General features: G+C 57.8%; 1 protein-coding gene across 1 annotated transcript; it reads left to right on the top strand.

Moving 5' to 3' along the window:
* Positions 1-6: 6 nt before the first annotated feature.
* On the top strand, positions 7-23,646 carry LOC120748016 (dysferlin-like; the record flags this gene model as incomplete). The annotated part of the gene is made up of 18 exons (XM_040054087.2): positions 7-74; positions 2,289-2,403; positions 2,487-2,680; positions 4,920-5,048; positions 5,149-5,211; positions 5,327-5,377; positions 5,455-5,485; positions 6,296-6,411; positions 7,143-7,269; positions 7,494-7,597; positions 11,184-11,252; positions 11,336-11,379; positions 11,466-11,548; positions 16,137-16,178; positions 16,894-17,009; positions 17,337-17,450; positions 20,843-21,020; positions 23,522-23,646. Coding segments are annotated over exons 7-18 (1,149 nt in total), but the record flags the coding sequence as incomplete, so codon positions are not given.
* Between the last annotated feature and the right edge of the window lie 710 nt (positions 23,647-24,356).

Genomic DNA, 24,356 nt, shown 5'->3' on the forward strand with positions numbered 1-24,356 from the left:
ATGTTCTGGGCGCTCCCGGCCTGGCGGCATCGTTCCAGCTCCCGCTGCTGGATTCGCGCAAGGAGAGCACCGGGGTGAGAGCCCGCTCCCAGTTTGGGATCGGCTGGAGCTCCCAGTTTGGGATCAACTGGAGCTCCCAGTTTGGGATTGACTGGAGCTCCCAGTTTGGGATCAGCTGGAGCTCCCAGTTTGGGATCAGCTGGAGCTCCCAGTTTGGGATCAGCTGGAGCTCCCAGTTTGGGATCGGCTGGAGCTCCCAGTTTGGGACTGACTGGAGCTCCCAGTTTGGGATCGGCTGGAGCTCCCAGTTTGGGATCGGCTGGAGCTCCCAGTTTGGGATCGGCTGGAGCTCCCAGTTTGGGATCAGCTGGAGCTCCCAGTTTGGGATCGGCTGGAGCTCCCAGTTTGGGATCAGCTGGAGCTCCCAGTTTGGGATCAGTCGGAGCTCCCAGTTTGGGATCGGCTGGAGCTCCCAGTTTGGGATCGGCTGGAGCTCCCAGTTTGGGACTGACTGGAGCTCCCAGTTTGGGATCAGCTGGAGCTCCCAGTTTGGGATCGGCTGGAGCTCCCAGTTTGGGACTGACTGGAGCTCCCAGTTTGGGATCAGCTGGAGCTCCCAGTTTGGGATCAGTCGGAGCTCCCAGTTTGGGATCGGCTGGAGCTCCCAGTTTGGGATCGGCTGGAGCTCCCAGTTTGGGACTGACTGGAGCTCCCAGTTTGGGATCAGCTGGAGCTCCCAGTTTGGGATCGGCTGGAGCTCCCAGTTTGGGATCGGCTGGAGCTCCCAGTTTGGGATCAGTCGGAGCTCCCAGTTTGGGATCGGCTGGAGCTCCCAGTTTGGGACTGACTGGAGCTCCCAGTTTGGGATCGGCTGGAGCTCCCAGTTTGGGATCAGCTGGAGCTCCCAGTTTGGGATCAGCTGGAGCTCCCAGTTTGGGACTGACTGGAGCTCCCAGTTTGGGACTGACTGGAGCTCCCAGTTTGGGATCAGCTGGAGCTCCCAGTTTGGGACTGACTGGAGCTCCCAGTTTGGGATTGGCTGGAGCTCCCAGTTTGGGACCGGCTGGAGCTCCCAGTTTGGGATCGGCTGGAGCTCCCAGTTTGGGACCAGTCGGAGCTCCCAGTTTGGGACCGGCTGGAGCTCCCAGTTTGGGATCGGCTGGAGCTCCCAGTTTGGGATTGGCTGGAGCTCCGAGTTTGGGATTGACTGGAGCTCCCAGTTTGGGACCGGCTGGAGCTCCCAGTTTGGGACCGGCTGGAGCTCCCAGTTTGGGATCAGCTGGAGCTCCCAGTTTGGGATCGGCTGGAGCTCCCAGTTTGGGACTGACTGGAGCTCCCAGTTTGGGATCAGCTGGAGCTCCCAGTTTGGGACTGACTGGAGCTCCCAGTTTGGGATCGGCTGGAGCTCCCAGTTTGGGATCAGCTGGAGCTCCCAGTTTGGGATCGGCTGGAGCTCCCAGTTTGGGATCAGCTGGAGCTCCCAGTTTGGGATCGGCTGGAGCTCCCAGTTTGGGACTGACTGGAGCTCCCAGTTTGGGATCGGCTGGAGCTCCCAGTTTGGGATCAGCTGGAGCTCCCAGTTTGGGATCGGCTGGAGCTCCCAGTTTGGGATCAGCTGGAGCTCCCAGTTTGGGATCAGTTGTGGCTCCCAGTTTGGGATCAGTTTGATTCCTGTCTGTCCCAGCTGAAACTCCCAGTTTGATCCCAGTCCGACTCCCTTCCCTCCCAGTTTATCCCAGTCTGAATCCTTGCTCTCCCAGTTTGATCCCAGTCCGAGCCTGTCCCTCCCAGTTTGATCCCAGTCTGAATCCTCTCCCTCCCAGTTTGATCCCAGTCTGAGCCACATCCCTCCCAGTCTGGGACTGGTCTGATCCATGTCCCTCCCAGTTTGATCCCAGTCCAAATCCCTTCCTTCCCAGTTTGATCCCATTTTGAATCCTCTCCCTCCCAGTTTATCCCAGTCTGAATCCTTGCTCTCCCAGTTTGATCCCAGTCCAACTCCCTTCCCTCCCAGTTTATCCCAGTCTGAATCCTTGCTCTCCCAGTTTGATTCCAGTCCGACTCCCTTCCCTCCCAGTTTATCCCAGTCTGAATCCTTTTCCTCCCAGTTTATCCCAGTCCAAATCCCTCCTCTCCCAGTTTATCCCAGTCCGAATCCCTTCCCTCCCAGTTTGATCCCAGTCCGAATCCCTTCCCTCCCAGTTTATCCCAGTCCGAATCCCTTCCCTCCCAGTCTGACCCCACTTCTCCCATCCCATCTTTCCTCACACTCATTCCCTCTTTTCCAGGCTTCCCTGTTCCTGCAGGTCTCCTACATCCCCCCTCCGGGCGCTATCCCGCTTTTCCCTCCTCCGGCCCCTCCGGAGCCGGCCCCGGCTGCCGCCGAGCTGGACACGGTCACCGGTAACCGCCACCCCTTCCCGTCCCGGCATCCTGGAATCCGAACCCATTCCCGAATCCCACCTTTCCCTCCTCCCGCCGGGCAGAGACGGCCGGAGAGGAGGACGCGGAAGATCCGGAGGCCGCGGTGGACACGGAGCCCTCGGCGTCCTCGGGAGCGCCGGGCTCGGAGCCGCCGTTGTTCCCGAGGAAACCGTCCGGGAATCACATCCAGGGGGTGAAGAGGAGGAGGAGGAGCTCTCCCAAAAAGCCTTTATCCAACAAACCGCAGGATTTCCAGGTGGGATGAGCTGTTCCCAGAAAACGCTGCAGGTTGTCCTGGTGGTTCCTTGTCCTGCATCCCGTGGGATGATCCCGGTGATTCCTTGTCTCCCATCCCATGGATCCCATCCCATGGATCCCATCCAATCCCATCCCATCCAATCCCATCCCATCCCATGGATCCCATCCCATGGATCCCATCCCATCCCATCCCATCCCATCCCATCCCATCCCATCCCATCCCATCCCATCCCATCCCATCCCACATCCCGGTGATTTCCTTTCCTCTGTCCCATCCCTGATCTCAGTGATTCCCTGTCCTCCATTCCCTGGGACGATCCCATTGATTCCTTGCTCTCCATCCCATGGGATGATTCCGGTTATTCCTTGTCCTTCATCCCAGATCTCGGTGATTCCCTGTCCCCCATCCTGTGGGATCTGGGTGATTCCCTGTGGTCCATCCCATCCCTGATCCCAGTGATTCCCTGCCCTCCATCCATGGGATGATCCCGGTGAATCCTGGCCCTCCATCCCATGGGATGATCCCGGTGATTCCCACCCTGCTGATTCCCTGTCCATCCCATCCCATGGGATGATCCCGGTGATTCCCACCCTGCTGATTCCCTGTCGTCCATCTCATCCCATGGGATGATCCCGGTGATTCCCACCCTGCTGATTCCCTGTCCATCCCATCCCATGGGATGATCCCGGTGATTCCCACCCTGCTGATTCCCTGTCGTCCATCCCATGGGATGATCCCAGTGATTCCCACCCTGCTGATACCCTGTCCTCCATCTCATCCCATGGGATGATCCCGGTGATTCCCACCCTGCTGATTCCCTGTCCATCCCATCCCATGGGATGATCCCAGTGATTCCCACCCTGCTGATTCCCTGTCCATCCCATCCCATGGGATGATCCCAGTGATTCTCACCCTGCTGATTCCCTGTCCATCCCATCCCATGGGATGATCCCAGTGATTCCCACCCTGCTGATTCCCTGTCCATCCCATCCCATGGGATGATCCCGGTGATTCCCACCCTGCTGATTCCCAGTCCATCCCATCCCATGGGATGATCCCGGTGATTCCCACCCTGCTGATTCCCTGTCCATCCCATCCCATGGGATGATCCTGGTGATTCCCACCCTGCTGATTCCCTGTCCATCCCATGGGATGATCCCAGTGATTCCCACCCTGCTGATTCCCTGTCCCCCATCCCATGGGATGATCCCAGTGATTCCCACCCTGCTGATTCCCTGTCCATCCCATCCCATCCCATGGGATGATCCCAGTGATTCCCACCCTGCTGATTCCCTGTCCATCCCATGGGATGATCCCAGTGATTCCCACCCTGCTGATTCCCTGTCCCCCATCCCATGGGATGATCCCAGTGATTCCCACCCTGCTGATTCCCTGTCCTCCATCCCATCCCATGGGATGATCCCGGTGATTCCCACCCTGCTGATTCCCTGTCCATCCCATGGGATGATCCCAGTGATTCCCACCCTGCTGATTCCCTGTCCCCCATCCCATGGGATGATCCCAGTGATTCCCACCCTGCTGATTCCCTGTCCTCCATCCCATCCCATGGGATGATCCCGGTGATTCCCACCCTGCTGATTCCCTGTCCATCCCATGGGATGATCCCAGTGATTCCCACCCTGCTGATTCCCTGTCCCCCATCCCATGGGATGATCCCGGTGATTCCCACCCTGCTGATTCCCTGTCCATCCCATCCCATGGGATGATCCCGGTGATTCCCACCCTGCTGATTCCCTGTCCATCCCATGGGATGATCCCAGTGATTCCCACCCTGCTGATTCCCTGTCCATCTCATCCCATGGGATGATCCCAGTGATTCCCACCCTGCTGATTCCCTGTCCATCCCATGGGATGATCCCGGTGATTCCCACCCTGCTGATTCCCTGTCCATCCCATGGGATGATCCCGGTGATTCCCACCCTGCTGATTCCCTGTCCATCCCATCCCATGGGATGATCCCAGTGATTCCCACCCTGCTGATTCCCTGTCCATCCCATCCCATGGGATGATCCCGGTGATTCCCACCCTGCTGATTCCCTGTCCTCCATCCCATGGGATGATCCCGGTGATTCCCACCCTGCTGATTCCCTGTCCATCCCATCCCATGGGATGATCCCGGTGATTCCCACCCTGCTGATTCCCTGTCCATCTCATCCCATGGGATGATCCCGGTGATTCCCACCCTGCTGATTCCCTGTCCCCCATCCCATCCCAGATCCGGGTGAGGGTCATCGAGGCCCGGCAGCTTCCCGGGATCCAGATCCGGCCGGTGGTGAAGGTGACGGTGGCCGGACAAACCCGGAGAACGCGGATCCGGAAAGGGAACAGCCCCTTCTTCGATGAGGTCGGCGGGAATTCCCACTCCAGCGATTCCTGGGAGAGGCCAGGATGTGGGAATGGGGGAAACTGGGATAGTTCCTCATCCTCATCCCGGTTTTCCACAGACGTTTTTCTTCAACGTCTTCGAGTCGCCATCGGAGCTGTTCGATGCTCCCATTTTCCTCACGGTGAGCGCTGGGAAATCCTGGAATTCTCCCCTTCCCAGGGAAACACCCCCCGTTCCCCAGGATGCTCCATCCCGGCGGGATTTGGGTTGGATCACCCATTTCCCCTCATTTTCAGGTCGTGGACTCTCGATCGTTCCGCGCGGATTCGGTGATCGGGGAATTCCGGGTAAGATCCCATTGCCTCTTCCCGGCGTTTCCCACTCTGGATGGACTCTGGAATCTCCTTTTCCTTTGATCCCACAGATGGATGTGGAGGCCGTTTACTCCGAGCCAAGTGAGCCTTGGGAAACTCCTTCGGTTTTGTTTTTTTTTTTTGGGAAACGTGCCCACACATCCCAGCTCTTCCATAGAGGATCCCCGGATCCGTGATCACGGAATCCCGGAATGGTTTGAGTGGGGAGGGAACTTAAGGATCCTCCGGTTCCATCCAGGGAAAAATTCCTCTATCCCAGGTGGATCCAAGCCCCAGTGTCCAACCTGGCCTTGGGCACTGCCAGGGATCCAGGGGCAGCCACAGCAAATCTGGGAATTCCAGAATTCCCAGCCCCTCCCCACCCTCCCAGACAGGAATTCCCAATTCCCAAGATCCCAGCCCAAGCTCCCCTTTCCCAGTGGAAGCCATTCCCTGTGTCCTGTCCCTCCAGCCCTTGTCCCCAGTCCCTCTCCAGCTCTCCTGGAGCCCCTTGAGGGACTCTGAGCATTCCCTGGATTTTTCCCTTCTCCAGGGGAACATTCCCAGCTCTCCCAGCCTGGCTCCAGGGCATAATCCTGGAATGGTTTGGATGGGAAGGGACCTGAAGTCCCAGCCCATTCCCACCCCATCCATGTTCTAGGGATCTTCCATCCCAGTTTTCTCCAAGCCTCGATGTCCAACCTGGCCTTGGACGGTTCCAGGGATGGAGCATCCATAGCTTCTCTGGGAATTCTCTTCCAATGAACTCTATTCCCTGGTCCCTTCCCGGGAAAGGAACTGAAATTTTCCCCTTTCCCATGCCATAATTTCCATTTAAACCCCACCCAGGAGCATTCCCGACCTCCCCGCACATCCCAGGACCGACTCCCAGCTTTCCGTGTTTTCCCGCAGAACACGCTTTCCGCAGGAAGTGGCTGCTCCTCTCGGATCCGGAGGATTTTTCCGCGGGAGCCAAGGGCTACCTGAAGGTCAGCGCCTGCGTGCTGGGGCCTGGAGACGAAGCTCCCGTGAGTATTCCCGCTGGGAATGGGGGGGATGTTCCAGCCTTGGGATATTCCGGCCCAGAGTCACCAACCCCCGCGGCCGTTCCCAGGGAAACCGCAGCTTGGATCTTCCTCTGTTTTGGGGGAAGAGCGCTGCGTTTTCTTATGGAATCATGGAATGGTTTGGGTTGGGGGTGGATCTCAAATCCCATCACATTCCCACCCAGGGATGCCTCCAGCTATCCCAGGTGGATCCAAACCCATCCCAGCCTGGCCTTGGGCTCTGCCAGGGATCCAGGGGCAGCCACAGCAAAGCTGGGAATTCCCAGAATTCCATCTCAGCCAGGAATTCCCAATGCCCAAGATCCCAGCCCAATCTCCCCTTTCCCAGTGGAAGCCATTCCCTGTGTCCTGTCCCTCCAGCCCTTGTCCCCAGCCCCTCTCCAGCTCTCCTGGAGCCCCTTCAGGGACTCAGAGCATTCCCTGGATTTTTCCCTTCTCCAGGGGAACATTCCCAGCTCTCCCAGAGCTCCAGAATCCTGGAATGGTTTGGGTTTGGAGGAGCCCTTATATCCCATTCCACATCCAGGGGCTCTTCCCGCTATCCCAGGCTGCTCCGATCCCCCTCCGTCCTCCCCTTGGGCGCTCCGTTTGGGATGGCAATTCCATAAATCCACCCGGCCTCTCTCCTCCGGGATTCCCCGGCTGATTCCCGGGATCCGGGGGTGACTTTTCCCGCTGCCCTCTTCCCGCAGCTGGAGAAGAAGGATGCGGCCGAGGAGAAGGAGGACATCGAGTCCAACCTGCTGCGTCCCACCGGGATCGCGCTCCGGGGGGCCCAGTTCTGCCTCCGGATCTTCAAAGCCGAGGATTTGCCCCAGAGTAGGTTTTCCCTCCGGATCTCCCTCGGAACCGCCACATTCCGGGCAGGAATCATGGCCCGGAGGAGGGAAAGATCCGTATCTAGATCCAAGGATATTGGGTGGTTTTTGTGGGAAGTTTCTTACTGGTCCGAACTGGTTTTGTCTCCTCCCGCTGGTGGGACCGCTGAGGCCCTCCGGATGCCGCGGAATTCCATGGATTTTGGCGTCTCCCTCTTTTCCCAGTGGACGACGCCGTCATGGACAACGTCCGGCAGATCTTCGGCTTCGAGAGCAACAAGAAGAACCTGGTGGATCCCTTCGTGGAAGTCAGCTTTGCCGGGAAAACGGTCAGCAGAACGGGATCCTCTGGGATCCCGGGAATGGCAGCGGGAGGAACCAGGGATTGGGATGGCAGCGGCGTGTTCCCGGGGCTGGGATAACAGCGGGATCATCCTGGGATTGGGAATGGCATCGGGATATTCCCTCCCAGATCTTCGGGATTGGGATTTCAGTGGGATGTCCTCTGAACTGGGATGGCAGTGGGACATTCCCATCCAGTTTTTCGGCATTGGGATGGCACCGGGATGTCCTCGGGTTTGGAATGGCAGTGGGACATTCCCTCCCAGATCTTTGGGATTGGGATGTCCTTGGGTTTGGAATGGCAGTGGGACATTCCCTCCCAGATATTGGGATTGGAATGTCCTTGGGTTTGGAATAGCAGTGGGACATTCCCTCCCAGATCTTTGGGATTGGGATGTCACTGGGGTGTCCTGGGATGGGGCTGGGATGGTGGCAGGACAGTCGCCAGGATTTTGGGATTGGGATGGCAGTGGGACGTTCCCACCCTGATTTTTGGGATTGGGATGGCAGTGGGACATTCCTATCCAGTTTTTTGGGATTGGGATGGCACTGGGATGTCCTCGGGTTTGGAATGGCAGTGGGACATTCCCTCCCAGATCTTTGGGATTGGGATGTCCTTGGGTTTGGAATGGCAGTGGGACATTCCCTCCCAGATCTTTGGGATTGGGATGTCACTGGGGTGTCCTGGGATGGGGCTGGGATGGTGGCAGGGCAGTTGCCAGGATTTTTGGGATTGGGATGTCGTCAGGATTGGGATGGCAGTGGCGTGTTCCCAGGGCTGGGATAACAGCGGGATCATCCTGGGATTGGGAATGGCAGTGGGACATTCCCTCCCAAATCCCTGGGATTGGGATGGCAGTGGGATGTCCTTAGGACTGGGATGGCAGCGGGCTGTTCCCAGGGCTGGGATAACGGCGGGATCATCCTGGGATTGGGAATGGCATCGGGATGTCTTAGGTGTTGGGATTTCGGTGGGACAATCCCTCCCGGGTCTCTGGGATTGGGATTTCAGTGGGATGTCCTTGGGTTTGGAATGGCAGTGGGACATTCCCACCCAGATCTTTGGGATTGGGATGTCCTTGGGTTTGGAATGGCAGTGGGACATTCCCTCCTAGATCTTTGGGATTGGGATGTCCTTGGGTTTGGAATGGCAGTGGGACATTCCCTCCCAGATCTTTGGGATTGGGATGTCCTTGGGTTTGGAATGGCAGTGGAACATTCCCACCCAGATCTTCAGGATTGGGATGGCACCGGGATTTCCTTGGGTTTGGAATGGCAGTGGGACATTCCCACGCAGATCTTCGGGATTGGGATTTCAGTGGGATGTTCTTGAGGTTGGAATGGCAGTGGAATATTCCTACCCGGATGTTTGGGACTGGGATGGAACCGGGATTTCCCTGGGATTGGGATGGCAGTGGGACACTCCCTGTGGATCCCTGGGGTTGGGATTTCAGTGGGATGTCCTGGCGGTTGGAATGGCAGCAAGGCAATCCCCAGGAATTCGGGATTGGGATGGCAGTGGGACATTCCCTCCCAGTTTTTTTGGGATTGGGATGGCACTGGGATGTCCTTGGGACTGGGATGGCAGTGGGACATTCCCTGTGGATCCCTGGGGTCAGGATTTTAGTGGGGTGCCCTTGGGATTAGGATGGCAATGGGACATTCCCACCGAGATCTTCGGGATTGGGATGGCACCGGGATGTCCTTGGGATTGGGATGGCAGTGGGATGTCCTTAGGACTGGGATGGCAGCGGGGAGTTCCCAGGGCTGGGATAACGGCAGGATCATCCTGGGATTGGGAATGGCTGTGGGATGTCTTAGGTGTTGGGATTTCGGTGGGACAATCCCTCCCGGGTCTCTGGGATTGGGATTTCAGTGGGATTTCCTTGGGTTTGGGATGGCAGTGGGACATTCCCACCCAGATCTTCAGGATTGGGATGGCACCGGGATGTCCTTGGGGTTGGGATGGCAGTGGGACATTCCCACCCAGATCTTCAGGATTGGGATGGCACCGGGATGTCCTTGGGGTTGGGATGGCAGTGGGACATTCCCTGTGGATCCCTGGGGTTGGGATTTCAGTGGGGTGTCCTTGGGTTTGGAATGGCAGTGGGACATTCCCACCCAGATCTTCGGGATTGGGATTTCAGTGGGATGTCCTTGCGGTTGGAATGGCAGCAAGGCAATCCCCAGGAATTCGGGATTGGGATGGCACTGGGATGGCAGTGGGACATTCCCTCCCAGTTTTTTTTGGGATTGGGATGGCACCGGGATGTCCTTGGGACTGGGATGGCAGTGGGACATTCCCTGTGGATCCCCAGGCCGGCTCCTGGAATGAGGAAATTTGGTCATTTAATGGAGGAATTTTGTCTTTGTGAGGGAATTTGGCCCTGGGATAGGGGAATTCAACCTTGGAATGGGGGAATTTGCTCTTGGAATGGGGCAAATGTGATCCCGCTGGTCCCAAGGCGGGAAGATCCCTGGGAAATCCGAAACATCCTCTGCCTCCTGCCACAGGGGGTTTGGGAACCCCGTGGAATTTGAGGCTGGATTTTAGGGAATTTGAGGCTGGATTTTAGGGAATTTGAAGCTGGAGTTTGCAGAACCTGTGGCTGGATTTGGGGGAATCTGAGTCCCAACTTCAGGGCATCTGAGGCAGAATTTTAGGAAATCTGAGGCTGGATTTTGAGGAGCCTGAGACTGGGTTTTGGGGAATTTGAGGTCAGGTTTTAGGGAATTTGAGGCCAGGTTTTGAGAGGGCTGAGGCTGGATTTTAGGGAACCTGAGGCTGGATTTTAGGGAATCTGAAGCAGGATTTGGCAGAATCGGAGCCTCAACTTTCGGGAATCTAAGGCCAGATTTTAGGGAACCTGAGGCTGGATTTTAGGGAATCTGAAGCAGGATTTGGCAGAATCGGAGCCTCAACTTTCGGGAATCTAAGGCCAGATTTTAGGGAACCTGAGGCTGGATTTTAGGGAATCTGAAGCAGGATTTTAGGGAATCTGAAGCAGGATTTGGGAGAATCAGAGCCTCAACTTTCAGGAACTTGAGGCTGGATTTTAGGGAATCTGAAGCAGGATTTTAGGGAATCTGAAGCAGGATTTGGGAGAATCACAGCCTCAACTTTCAGGAACTTGAGGCTGGATTTTAGGGAATCTGAAGCAGGATTTTAGGGAAGCTGAAGCCGGATTTGGGGGAATCAGAGCCTCAACTTTCGGGAATCTAAGTCTGGATTTTAGGGAGCCTGAGGCTGGATTTTAGGGAATCTGAAGCAGGATTTGGAGGAGTCAGAGCCTCAACTTTCGGGAATCTAAGGCTGGATTTTAGGGAATCTGAAGCAGGATTTAGGGGAATCAGAGCCTCAACTTTCGGGAATCTAAGGCCGGATTTTAGGGAACCTGAGGCCAGATTTTAGGGAATCCGAAGCCGGATTTTAGGGAACCTGAGGCCAGATTTTAGGGAAGCCGAAGCCGGATTTTAGGGAATCCGAGGCTTCCCAACTCCATGAATTGCCCCAACAGCCGCTTTCCCGGGCCAACACCAACTTTTCCCTCTTCCCGTCCCTCCCCCTTCCAGCTCTATTCCCGGATCCTGGAGAAGAACGCCAACCCCCAGTGGAACCAGTGCCTGACGCTGCCGGCCGTGGTGAGCTCCGGCATTCCCAAGGCCCCTTCCCGCTGTCCCCCGGCTCCGAAGGCTCACCCTCTTCCCCGTATCCCTTTTCCCAGTTCCCTTCCATGTGCGAGCGGATGAGGATCCGCGTGACCGACTGGTGAGCGGGAAGGGCGTTCCCGGGTGCCCGGAGCGGCGGGATGGGGGCTCGGGGATGTCCCCAAAAGTGACGATGTCACCCCGCAGGGACCGCCTGACGCACAACGACGTCATCGGCACCGCCTTCCTGGGAATGTCCAAGATTTCCGCCCCCGGCGGGGAGCTGGAGGGTAAGGGCGGGAAGCAGGGCGGGGTTTGGGAATGCATGGCCTTGGAGGAGCTGCATGGCGCGGCTGGAGGTGGCTTTGGGAATGTCACAGCTGTCACCGGCCCTGCCTGGGGACACGGGATGTGTTCCTTCCAAGCTCTGCCCCATTTCTGGATGGATCCAAGCCCTCTGGATTCTTGGGATTTGGTGGATTCTTGGGGATGCGGCCATGGAGGAGCTCCATGGCATGGCTGGCAGTTGGTGGTGGCTTTGGGAATGTCACAGCTGTCACCGGCCCTGCCTGGGGACACGGGATGGGGTCCTGGGGTCACTGTGCCCCATTTCCAGATGGATCCATCCCCTCTGGATTCTTGGGATTTGGTGGATTCTTGGGAATGGGGCTATGGAGGAGCTCCATGGCATGGCGGGAGGTGGCTTTGGGAATGTCACAGCTGTCACCGGCCCTGCCTGGGGACATGGGATGTGTTCCTTCCAAGCTGTGTGCGCTTTCTGGATGGATCCAAGCCCTCTGGATTCTTGGGATTTGGTGGATTCTTGGGAATGGGAGAAGGAAGTTGCAGGCCCGTGGTGTGGCTGGAGGTTGTTGGTGGCTTTGGGGATGTCACAGCTGTCACCGTCCTCGTCTTGGGACACGGGATGGGGTCCTGGGGTCATTCCGAGCTGTGTGCGCTTTCTGGATGGATCCAACCCCTCTGGATTCTTGGGATTTAGTGGATTCTTGGGAATGGGGCTATGGAGGAGCTCCATGGCGTGGGTGACTTTGGGAATGTCACAGCTGTCACTGGCCCTGCCTGGGGACACGGGATGGGGTCCTGGGGTCATTCCGAGCCCTGCCCCATTTCCGGATGGATCCAAGCCCTCTGGATTCTCGGGATTTGGTGGATTCTTGGGAATGGGGCTATGGAGGAGCTGCATGGCGTGGCTGGAGGTTGTTGGTGGCTTTGGGAATGTCACAGCTGTCACCGTCCCCGCCTTGGGGACACGGGATGGGGTCCTGCAGTCATTCCGAGCTGTGCACGGTTTCTGGATGGATCCAAGCACTCTGGATTCTTGGGATTTGGTGGATTCTTGGGATTTGGTGGATTCTCAGGAATGGGAGAAGGAAGTTGCAGGCCCGTGGTGTGGCTGGAGGTTGTTGGTGGCTTTGGGAATGTCACAGCTGTCACTGTCCTCGTCTTGGGGACATGGGATGTGTTCCCGCGGTCGCTCCGAACTATGGTCGCTTTCTGGATGGATCTATGCCCTCTGGATTCTTGGGATTTGGTGGATTCTTGGGGATGTGGCCATGGAGGAGCTCCATGGTGCGGCTGGAGGTGACTTTGGGAATGTCACAGCTGTCACCATCCCTGCCTGGGGACACGGGATGTGGTCCTGCAGTCATTCCGAGCTGTGCACGGTTTCTGGATGGATCCAAGCCCTCTGGATTCTTGGGATTTGGTGGATTCTTGGGAATGGGAGAAGGAAGCTGCAGGCCTGTGGTGTGGCTGGAGGTTGTTGGTGGCTTTGGGAATGTCACAGCTGTCACCGTCCCTGCCTCGGGGACATGGGATGGGTTCCCGTGGTCATTCCAAGCTCTGCCCCATTTCTGGATGGATCTGTCCCCTCTGGATTCTTGGGATTTGGTAGATTCTTGGGGATGTGGCCATGGAGGTGACTTTGGGAATGTCACAGCTGTCACCATCCCTGCCTGGGGACACGGGATGTGTTCCCGTGGTCGCTCCGAGCTGTGTGCGCTTTCTGGATGGATCCAAGCCCTCTGGATTCTTGGGATTTGGTGGATTCTTGGGAATGGAGCTATGGAGGAGCTCCATGGCGTGGCTGGCAGTTGGTGGTGGCTTTGGGAATGTCACAGCTGTCACCGTCCCTGCCTGGGGACACGGGATGGGGTCCTGCGGTCATTCCGAGCTGTGCACGGTTTCTGGATGGATCCAAGCCCTCTGGATTCTTGGGATTTGGTGGGTTCTTGGGATTTGGTGGATTCTTGGGAATGGGAGAAGGAAGTTGCAGGCCCGTGGTGTGGCTGGAGGTTGTTAGTGACTTTGGGAATGTCACAGCTGTCACCGTCCTCGTCTTGGGACACGGGATGTGTCCCCGTGGTCATTCCAAGATGTGCGTGCTTTCCGGATGGATCCAACCCCTCTGGATTCTTGGGATTTGGTGGATTCTTGGGAATGGGGCTATGGAGGAGCTCCATGGCGTGGCTGGAGGTGACTTTGGGAATGTCACAGCTGTCACTGTCCCTGCCTGGGGACATGGGATGGGATCCTGGGGTCACTGTGCCCCATTTCCAGATGGATCCATCCCCTCTGGATTCTTGGGATTTGATGGATTCTTGGGGATGCGGCCATGGAGGAGCTCCATGGTGCGGCTGGAGGTGGCTTTGGGAATGTCACAGCTGTCACCATCCCTGCCTGGGGACACGGGATGTGTTCCTGCGGTCGCTCCGAGCTGTGTGCGCTTGGATGGATCCAAGCCCTCTGGATTCTTGGGATTTGGTGGATTCTTGGGAATGGGAGAAGGAAGTTGCAGGCCCGTGGTGTGGCTGGAGGTTGTTGGTGGCATTGGGGAGGTCACAGCTGTCACTGTCCCTGCCTTGGTGACATGGGATGGGGTCCTGGGGTCATTCCAAGCCCTGCCCCACTTCCGGATGGATCCAAGCCCTCTGGATTCTTGGGATTTGGTGGATTCTTGGGAATGCGGCCATGGAGGAGCTGCATGGCTTTGGGGAGGTTGTTGGTAACTTTGGGGTGGTCACAGGTGTCTGTGTCCCCACCCTGGGGACATGAGGTGGGATCCTGGGGTCATTCCAAGCTCTGCCCCATTTCCGGATGGATCCAACCCCTCTGGATTCTTGGGATTTGGTGGATTCTTGGGAATGGGGCTATGGAGGAGCTCCATGGCGTGGCTGGAGGCGGCTTTGGGAATGTCACAGCTGTCACCATCCCTGCCTGGGGACACGGGATGGGGTCCTGGGGTCACTGTGCCCCATTTCCGGATGGATCCAAGCCCTCTGGATTCTTGGGATTTGGTGGATTCTTGGGAATGAGGCTATGGAGGAGCCCTGTGGCATGGCTGGAGGTGGCTTTGGGAATGTCACAGCTGTCACCATCCCTGCCTGGGGACACAGGATGGGGTCCTGGGGTCACTGTGCCCCATTTCCGGATGGATCCATCCCCTCTGGATTCTTGGGATTTGGTGGATTCTTGGGAATGGGGCTATGGAGGAGCTCCATGGCGTGGCTGGAGGCGGCTTTGGGAATGTCACAGCTGTCACCATCCCTGCCCGGGGACACAGGATGGAGTCCTGGGGTCACTGTGCTCCATTTCCAGATGGATCCATCCCCTCTGGATTCTTGGGATTTGGTGGATTCTTGGGAATGAGGCCTATGGAGGAGCCCTGTGGCGTGGCTGGAGGTGGCTTTGGGAATGTCACAGCTGTCATTGTCCCCACCCTGGGGACACACAATGGGATCCTAGGGTCACTCGGAGCTCTGCCCCACTTCCGGGTGGATCCAACCCCTCTGGATTTAGGATTCGGTGGATTCTCGGGAACGGGGGACGGAGGCTGCGGGTCCGTGGGTGCCGGAGGTTGGTGACACGTGGTGGTGGCACCGGTGGTGGCAGCGGCCGCGTCCCCCCTGCGGCACCCCCGAGGTGACACTTAGGGGCTGTCACGGGGTGGGAATTCCCATCCGGCTGTCCCGAATCCCGGGAATTTTCCGCGGTTAAGGACCCCCGGGCGTGGCAGGGCTCAGCCGTGCGTCGCTGTCACCGGTGCCGGGTGCGAGGGCGGGAATTCGGGACACGGCTTTGGAGCTGCTTGGAGCTTCCGCCTGCATGAGCTTTTCCCGCTGCCAGCGCTTCCACGGGATCCCGCGGTTCCAGCGGGAATTCCGCGCTTGGCGTTGTGACCTCCCTGTGAGCTGTGGGGGCACGGGATGGCCGCGCTGGAAAAAGCTGGGAGCGCCTCGGGACAGAGGGATGCGTCCCTGCGCATGGAATGGGATGAGCTTGAAGGTCCTTCCAAGCCATTCCGTGGATCAGGACATGATCCAGGGGCTCCACCCGTGTCCCACGCAAAACACTGCCCGATCCCGATCCCGATCCCGATCCCGATCCCACCACAGACCCTGGGATGGGATGGAGAGAGAGAGAGAGAGAGATGCCGGGAGGGAGGATGGGAATGGAGGGATCCAGGATTGGCGTCTCCCTTCCCGCCACCGGGATCTGATCGATCCCGAGGAAATGCCTGGGAATGCAGCTCAGGGATGTGCCAATCCCGCTGCCTGCCCAATCCCACAGCCTCTGGGGCGATCCAAGGCCGGGCTGGGCAAGGCTTGGAACGACCCGGGATAGTGGGAAGTGTCCCTGGATGCACCTGGATGGGCTTTAAGGTCCCTTCCCGCCCCAACCATTCCATGACTCCATGATTCCATGACTCCATGATTCCATGAAAAACCTCTCCCTTTCTCTCTCTGTCTCTCCGCACTAAAACCCGTGGGAATCTCCACCCTCATCCCCATCTTCCATCCCTTCTCCAGGCTCCTCTTCCGACCTTTCCCAACCTCTCTCCCTCTTTTTGTGCCTCAGATGAGTTTCCTGCTCCTGCGAAGCCTCTGAAACCCTCGGATCGTACGTTCCCAGTAACTTCCCGGTTTTCCGGCACTTCCCGGGACTGGTTTTACTGGTTCCGCTCTCTGGACTGGGGGGGGGGGATTGGCTGGGATGACTTGGGCACCTTGGGAAAAGGGAATGGCTCCGGTTCGGCCCTCTGGGGATTCCCGGGATGCCGTCGTGTCCGGAATGCGGGGCCAGCCGGGCGCACGGAGCTCAGGGCTTTGATTCCCGCGCAAAATTCCGTGAAAAACGAGTGGTTCTCCTCATGGAATCACAGGGTTGGAAAGTCCCTCTGGTCCACGGGCTCACAAGGCCACCCCGTATCCGTGTCTCCAAGTGCCGCATCCACAGGGATGTTCAATCCCTCCAGGAATGGGGACAGCCCTTTCCGGGAAGGAGTTTTCCCGAGAATCCAGCCTAAAAACCTCCCTCGGCACATCCCGAGGCTCTTCCCTCTCTCCTGTCACTCTCACTCTTGTCCGACCCCTCTCTGACCTTGCCCCTTTTCCATGGGGGCTTTTCCCGGGATTGGCAATTCCCAGGATTCAGCGCCACGCCCTCCGTATCTTTCTCCCGCTCCAAGGTGAGGTCGCGGGACTCGAACCGGGCGGAAATTCCAGGATTTCGGTGGCCTCCGGCTGTGCGATCCCTGCGATCCCACGGCGAGCGCGACGCATTCCCCAGGGTGCCTCCAGGAATCCCTAATCCCTCTTTTCCCTGCCATTCCCAGTGGATGACGGGCTGGGATTCCTGCCGACCTTCGGGCCCTGCTACATCAACCTGTACGGCAGCCCCCGGGAATTCACCGGATTCCCCGATCCCTACGAGACGCTCAATCTGGGAAAGGTGACATCGGCTGCTTCCCGGCGCGTCCCAAAATAACCCTCCTTTTCCCAAACTTTTCTCCCCAAAAAAAAAAAAAAGAATACAGCCGCTTCTAACCCAACCCGGCTTTGTCATCAGGAGCCTGCGCTGCGTTTCCCGCTCCCGGCTATTCCCGCTAACGCCTCCCGATCCCGCTCCGCTCCCAAAATTCCGCCTCGGAAGCGCCGGCCGGAATTCCTTCCCCGATCTCGCTGCTCCGCGATGGAGCTCCTCGGAGGCAAAGGCAGAGCTCGGCCTCGGGAAGGGAATTCCCGGGATCCTGACGCCTGTTCCCGGTCTATCCCAAAGGGCGAGGGCGTCGCGTATCGGGGCCGGATCCTGGTGGAGCTGGAGACCAAACTGGTGGAGCACATGGAGCAGAAGGTGGAGGAGATTCCTGCCGATGACATCCTGAGGGTGGAGGTATTGGAATTCCCGGGAAATCTCTGGGGCTGGCACGTGGGACGCTACGGAAGGGGTGTCGGCCGTGGGTGGGGGCCCTGCCGTGGTCCGTGAGCTCCTGGAGGGATTTCCTGCTGGATTTCCATCCCAAAGTGTCCAGGCTGGTCCATCCGAGCTGGGTGTGGTGGGCATGGAATTGTGGGATCATGGAATGGTTTGGGTGGGAATGGAGCTTGAAGATGATCCGGTTCCATGGGCAGGGACACATTCCCTGATCCCAGGTGGATCCAAGCCCCAGTGTCCAACCCGGCCTTGGACACTGCCAGGGATCCAGGGGCAGCCACAGCAAATCCGGGAATTCCAGAATTCCCAGCCCCTCCCCACCGTCCCAGACAGGAATTCCCAATTCCCAAGATCCCAGCCCAAGCTCCCCTTTCCCACTGGAAGCCATTCCCTGTGTCCTGTCCCTCCAGCCCTTGTCCCCAGTCCCTCTCCAGCTCTCCTGGAGCCCCTTCAGGGACTCGGAGCATTCCCTGGATTTTTCCCTTCTCCAGGTGAACATTCCCAGCTCTCCCCGCCTGGCTCCAGAAACCTGGAATGGTCTGGAGAATTCCGAGCCCATACCATTCCATGTTCAGGGACACCTTCCAGAATCCCAGTTTGCTCCAAGCCCTGTCCAACCTGGAGACAATTCCAGGGATCCAAGGGAAGCCATCCCGCAGCTCCTGGACAATTTCTGAGATTTCCTGTTGGATTTCCCTCTTGGTTCCCCTGGATCTCCAGACATTAAATCCCATCCATTCCCACCCAGGGACAGCTCCCGCTATCCCAGGTGGATCCAAATCCATCCCAACCTGGACTGGGACACTGCCAGGGATCCAGGGGCGGCCACAGCAAATCTGGGAATTCCAGAATTCCCAGACCCTTCCCACCCTCCCAGCCAGGAATTCCCAATTCCCAAGATCCCAGCCCAATCTCCCCTTTCCCGGTGGGAGCCATTCCCTGTGTCCTGTCCCTCCAGGCCGTGTCTCCTTTAGGTTCTGGAGATTCCAAGGTTTCCCATGACATTCTGGGGGATTTCCCTTCATTCCCAGCTCTCTCAGATTTCCTCCTTTGGCTCCTTTTCCATGAGAAGCTGGAGCCTCCTCTTCCATCCGGTTTTCCTAAAATTCCCCCAAAATTCCCATGCTGCACAGTTTGTTATTCCTTCTGCAAGAAAATTCCCGTCCCGGGATCACTGAGTTTGGAAAATCCCTCCAGGGTGATCGAGTCCGAGCTGTTCCCGATCCCCACCTTGGCGCTGAGCGCCACGTCCAGGAATTCCATGGACACCTCCAGGGATGGGGATTCCAAAGCTCCCGGGGCAGTTCCAATCCCTGAGCTCCCTTTCCATGAGGAAATTCCTGCTGCTGTCCAACCTGGGCCTTCCCTGGCACAGCCTGAGGCCGTTCCCTCTTTTCCTGTCGTTCCCTGAGAGCAGATCCCAACTCCCACCTTGTTCCAGCATTCCAGGGAATTGTGCAGAACTAAAAGGTCCCTCTGGATCCTCCTTTCATCCAAGATGAGCTCCTTTCCCAGCTCCCTCGGCTTTTCCTGGTTCTCCAGTCCAATCCCAATTCCCTCAGTTTTCCCTGGTTTTCCAGCCTTTTCTCATCTCCCTCAGCTTTTCCTGGTTCTCCAGTCCAATCCCAATTCCCTCGGCTTTTCCTGGTTCTCCAGGCCCTTCCCACCTCCTTCAGCTTTTCCTCATGCTCCAGTCCCTTCCTAATTCCCTCAGCTTTTCCTGATTCTCCAGCCTTTTCCCATCTCCCTGTTTTCCCTGGTTTTCCAGCCTTTTCTCATCTTCCCTCAGCTTTTCCTGGTTCTCCAGTCCAATCCCACCTCCTTCAGCTTTTCCTGGTTCTCTGTCCCCTTCCCACCTCCTTCAGCTTTTCCTTGTGCTCCAGTCCCTTCCTAATTTCCTCAGCTTTTCCTGGTTCTCCAGCCTTTTCCCATCTCCCTGTTTTTCCTGGTTTTCCAGCCTTTTCTCATCTTCTCTCAGCTTTTCCTGGTTCTCCAGTCCAATCCCAATTCCCTCAGCTTTTCCTGGTTCTCCAGCCCTTTCCCGGCCCCCCTCAGCTTCTCCTGGTTCTCCAGTCCAATCCCAATTCCCTCAGTTTTTCCTGGTACTCTGTCCTCTTCCCACCTCCTTCAGCTTTTCCTGGTTCTCTAGTCCAATCCCAGTTCTCTCAGCTTTTCCTGGTTGTCCAGCCCCTTCCGGACTCCCTCGGCTTTTCCTGGTTCTCCAGTCCAATCCCAATTCCCTCAGTTTTCCCTGGTTTTCCAGCCTTTTCTCATCTCCCTCATCTTTTCCTGGTTCTCCAGTCCAATCCCAATTCCCTCAGTTTTTCCTTGTTCTCCAGTCCAATCCCAATTCCCTCAGCTTTTCCTGGTTCTCCAGTCCAATCCTAATTCCCTCAGCTTTTCCTGGTTCTCCAGTCCATTCCCAATTCCCTCAGCTTTTCCTGGTTCTCCAGTCCAATCCCAATTCCCTCAGCTTTTCCTGGTTCTCCAGTCCAATCCCAATTCCCTCAGCTTTTCCTCATGCTCCAGCCCCTTCCCACCTCCTTCAGCTTTTCCTGGTTCTCCAGTCCATTCCCAATTCCCTCAGCTTTTCCTGGTTCTCCAGTCCATTCCCAATTCCCTCAGCTTTTCCTGGTTCTCCAGTCCATTCCCAATTCCCTCAGCTTTTCCTGGTTCTCCAGTCCAATCCCAATTCCCTCAGCTTTTCCTGGTTCTCCAGTCCTATCCCAATTCCCTCAGCTTTTCCTGGTTCTCCAGTCCAATCCCAATTCCCTCAGCTTCTCCTGGTTCTCCAGTCCAATCCCAATTCCCTCAGCTTTTCCTGGTTCTCCAGCCCCTTCCCAATTCCCTCAGCTTTTCCTGGTTCTCCAGCCCCTTCCCACCTCCTTCAGCTTTTCCTCATGCTCCAGTCCAATCCCAATTCCCTCAGCTTCTCCTGGTTCTCCAGTCCAATCCCAATTCCCTCAGCTTTTCCTGGTTTTCCAGCCCCTTCCCAATTCCCTCAGCTTTTCCTGGTTCTCCAGTCCCTTCCCAATTCCCTCAGCTTTTCCTCATGCTCCAGTCCAATCCCAATTCCCTCAGCTTCTCCTGGTTCTCCAGTCCAATCCCATCTGCCTCAGCTTTTCCTGGTTCTCCAGTCCAATCCCAATTCCCTCAGCTTTTCCTGGTTCTCCAGTCCAATCCCAATTCCCTCAGCTTTTCCTGGTTCTCCAGCCCCTTCCCAATTCCCTCAGCTTTTCCTGGTTTTCCAGCCCCTTCCCAACTCCCTCAGCCTCCAGCCTCATCCAGCTCAGACTCCGGGAGATCATCCTCAGCGCCTCCTCCGCCTCCAATTCCCGTCTGTATTCCAGAAATACCTGCGCCGGCGGAAGTATTCCCTCTTCGCCGCCTTCTACTCGGCCACGATGCTCCAGGGCGTGGACGGCGCCGTCCAGTTCGAGGTCAGCATCGGGAATTACGGGAACAAGTTCGACACCACCTGCCTGCCCCTGGCCTCCACCACCCAGTACAGCCGGGCCGTCTTCGACGGTGAGCGCCGCGCGGATTCCGTCCCTCGGGATGATCCCAGCCCGGCCGGCGGGAGGGAATCCGGGAGTTGGGGAATGGGCTGGGTTGGGAAGGGCGCGAAGGTTTCGTGGGTTCACTGTCCCGGGTGGGATCCAGCCCGGCCTTGGGCGCTGCTGGGGATCCAGGGGCGGCCACAGCAAAGCCGGGAATTCCAGAATTCCCAGACCCTCCCCACCCTCCCAGACAGGAATTCCCAGTTCCCAAGATCCCAGCCCAATCTCCCTTTTCCCAGTGGAAGCCATTCCCTGTGTCCTGTCCCTCCAGCCCTTGTCCCCAGTCCCTCTCCAGCTCTCCTGGAGCCCCTTCAGGGACTCTGAGCATTCCCTGGAATTTTCCCTTCTCCTGTTTGAACATTCCCAGCTCTCCCAGCCTGGCTCCAGAGCAGAGGGGCTCCACAATCCTGGAATGGGTTGGGTTTTGAAGTTACCCTAAATCCCATCCCATTCCCACCCCATCCGTGTTCAGGGACACCTCCCACTCTCCCAGGTGGATCCAAGCCCCAGTGTCCAGCTTGGCCTTGGGCACTTCCCAGGATGGAGCTGGATTTTCCCAATCCAACCATTATCCCTGCTGGATCCACCACTGGGAATGCAGCCAGGAATTCCCAATTCCCAAGATCCCAGCCCAATCTCCCCTTTCCCACTGGAAGCCATTCCCTGTGTCCTGTCCCTCCAGCCCTTGTCCCCAGCCCCTCTCCAGCTCTCCTGGAGCCCCTTCAGGGACTCGGAGCATTCCCTGGATTTTTCCCTTCTCCAGAGGAACATTCCCAGAGCAGAGGGGCTCCAGAATCCTGGAATGGTTTCAGTGGGAAGGGATCTTAAATCCCATCCCATTCCCACCCCTATCCATGCTCAGGAACACTTCCCACTATCCCGGGTGGCTCCAAACCCCGTCCAGTCTGGCCCTGGACAATTCCAGGGATCCAGGGGAAGCCAGGGGTTGTGTCCAGGTGATCCTGAAGGTGTCCCTGCTTGGACCAGGCAACTCCAGAGGGTTTTCCCACCTCAGCTGTGTGGAGTTTGTGTCTGGGAAGGAGCAGGGAAGCCGGGACTTCTCTCGGCTCCATGAGCTGATTTTTGGGAGCACCTTTCCCTGGCCTTTCCCTGGCTCCCATCCTCATCCCACCAGGAATGCTGGGCTGCTCTCCGGCCTCGCTGCCGGAGCCGCGGAGCCAGATCCCATCGGATCTCGATGGGATCCCAAGGATTTGGGGAGCACCATTCCCATCTTTCTCCCGAGGCGAATCCCCGGCCCAATCCCGCTTTTCCCCTTCATCCCCGCTTGCTGAGGGGGTGGATCCCGTTACCCTCGTGTCCCGAGGGGTGGATCCCATTATCCCATCATCCCGAGGGGGTGGATCCCGTAATCCCGGCGTGCCAAGGGGGTGGATCCCATTATCCCAGTGTCCTGAGGGGGTGGATCCCGTTACCCTCGTGTCTCGAGGGGTGGATCCCATTATCCCATCATCCCGAGGGGGTGGATCCCGTTATCCCATTGTCCCAAGGGGATAGATCCCATTATCCCATTGTCCCAAGGGGGTGGATCCCGTTATCCCGGCATCCCGTGGGGGTGGATCCTGGCATCCCGAGGGGGTGGATCCCGTTATCGCGGCGTGCCGAGGGGGTGGATCCCATTATCTCAGCATCCTGTGGGGGTGGATCCCATTATCCTGGCATCCCGAGGGGGTGGATCCCGGCATCCCGGCGTGCCGAGGGGGTGGATCCCATTATCCCAGCATCCCGAGAGGGTGGATCCCATTATCCTGGCATCCCAAGGGGATGGATCCCTTTATCCCAGGGTCCTGAGGGGGTGGATCCCATTATCCCAGCGTCCCGAGAGGTTGGATCCCTTATCCTGGCTTCCCAAGGGGATGGATCCCATTATCCCGGTATCCCAAGGGGATGGATCCTGTTATCCCAGCATCCCGAGAGGGTGGATCACGTTATCCCCGCCTCCTGAGGGGGTGAATCCCATTATCCCATTGTCCCGAGGGGGTGGATCATGTTATCCCCGCCTCCTGAGGAGGTGGATCCCATTATCCCATTGTCCCGAGGGGGTGGATCCCGTTATCCCATCGTCCCGAGGGGGTGGATCCCGTTATCCCAGCATCCTGTGCGGGTGGATCCTGGCATCCCGAGGGGGTGGATCCCGTTATCCCAGCATCCTGAGAGGGTGGATCCCGTTATCCCATCGTCCCAAGGGGGTGGATCCCGTTATCCCAGCCTCCTGAGGGGGTGGATCCCATTATCCCATCATCCCGAGGGGGTGGATCCCGTTATCCCATTGTCCCGAGGGGGTGGATCCCGTTATCCCATTGTCCCGAGGGGGTGGATCCCGTTATCCCGGTATCCCGAGGGGGTGGATCCCGTTATCCCATTGTCCCGAGGGGGTGCATCCCGTTATCCCATCGTCCCGAGGGGGTGCATCCCGTTATCCCGGCGTCCCGCCGTGCCCTCTCCCAGGCTGTCACTATTACTACCTGCCCTGGGGGAACGTGAAGCCGGTGGTGGTGCTCTCCTCCTACTGGGAGGACATCGGACACCGCACGGACGCGCGGAACCTCCTGCTCCACGGCGCCGAGCGGCTGGTGAGCGACCGGGAGCATCCCTGGGGACAGCCGGGGCGGGACGGAGGCTGGGGAAGGGACACGGAGCCGCGGGATGGGGAGCTTCGTGGGAGCGCGGAATGCTGGAATGGTTTGGGCGGGAAGGGAGCTTGAATCCCATCCCATCCATCTCCCACGATCCCAGGTGGATCCAGCCCGGCCTTGGGCACTGCCAGGGGTCCAGGGGCAGCCACAGCAAATCCGGGAATTCCAGAATTCCCAGCCCCTCCCCACCCTCCCAGACAGGAATTCCCAATTCCCAAGATCCCAGCCCAATCTCCCCTTTCCCACTGGAAGCCATTCCCTGTGTCCTGTCCCTCCAGCCCTTGTCCCCAGCCCCTCTCCAGCTCTCCTGGAGCCCCTTCAGGGACTCTGAGCATTCCCTGGAATTTTTCCTTTTCCAGGGGAACGTTCCCAGCTCTCCCAGAGCAGCGGGGCTCCAGAATCCTGGAACGGTTTAGGTTTGGAGAATTCCAAGCCCATACCATTCCATGTTCAGGGACACCTTCCACAATCCCACTTTACTCCAAGCCCTGTCCAACCTGGAGACAATTCCAGGGATCCGGGGGAAGCCATCCCTCAGCTCCTGGATGATTTCTGAGATTTCCTGTTGGATTTCCCTCTTGGTTCCCCTGGATCTCCGGACATTTGGATGCAGATCCCTGGCGGGAGCCGGAGTGGAACCTCTGATC

The sequence above is a fragment of the Hirundo rustica genome, unplaced genomic scaffold, assembly GCF_015227805.2.
Source record: "Hirundo rustica isolate bHirRus1 unplaced genomic scaffold, bHirRus1.pri.v3 scaffold_434_arrow_ctg1, whole genome shotgun sequence".
NCBI classification, from domain to species: domain Eukaryota; kingdom Metazoa; phylum Chordata; class Aves; order Passeriformes; family Hirundinidae; genus Hirundo; species Hirundo rustica.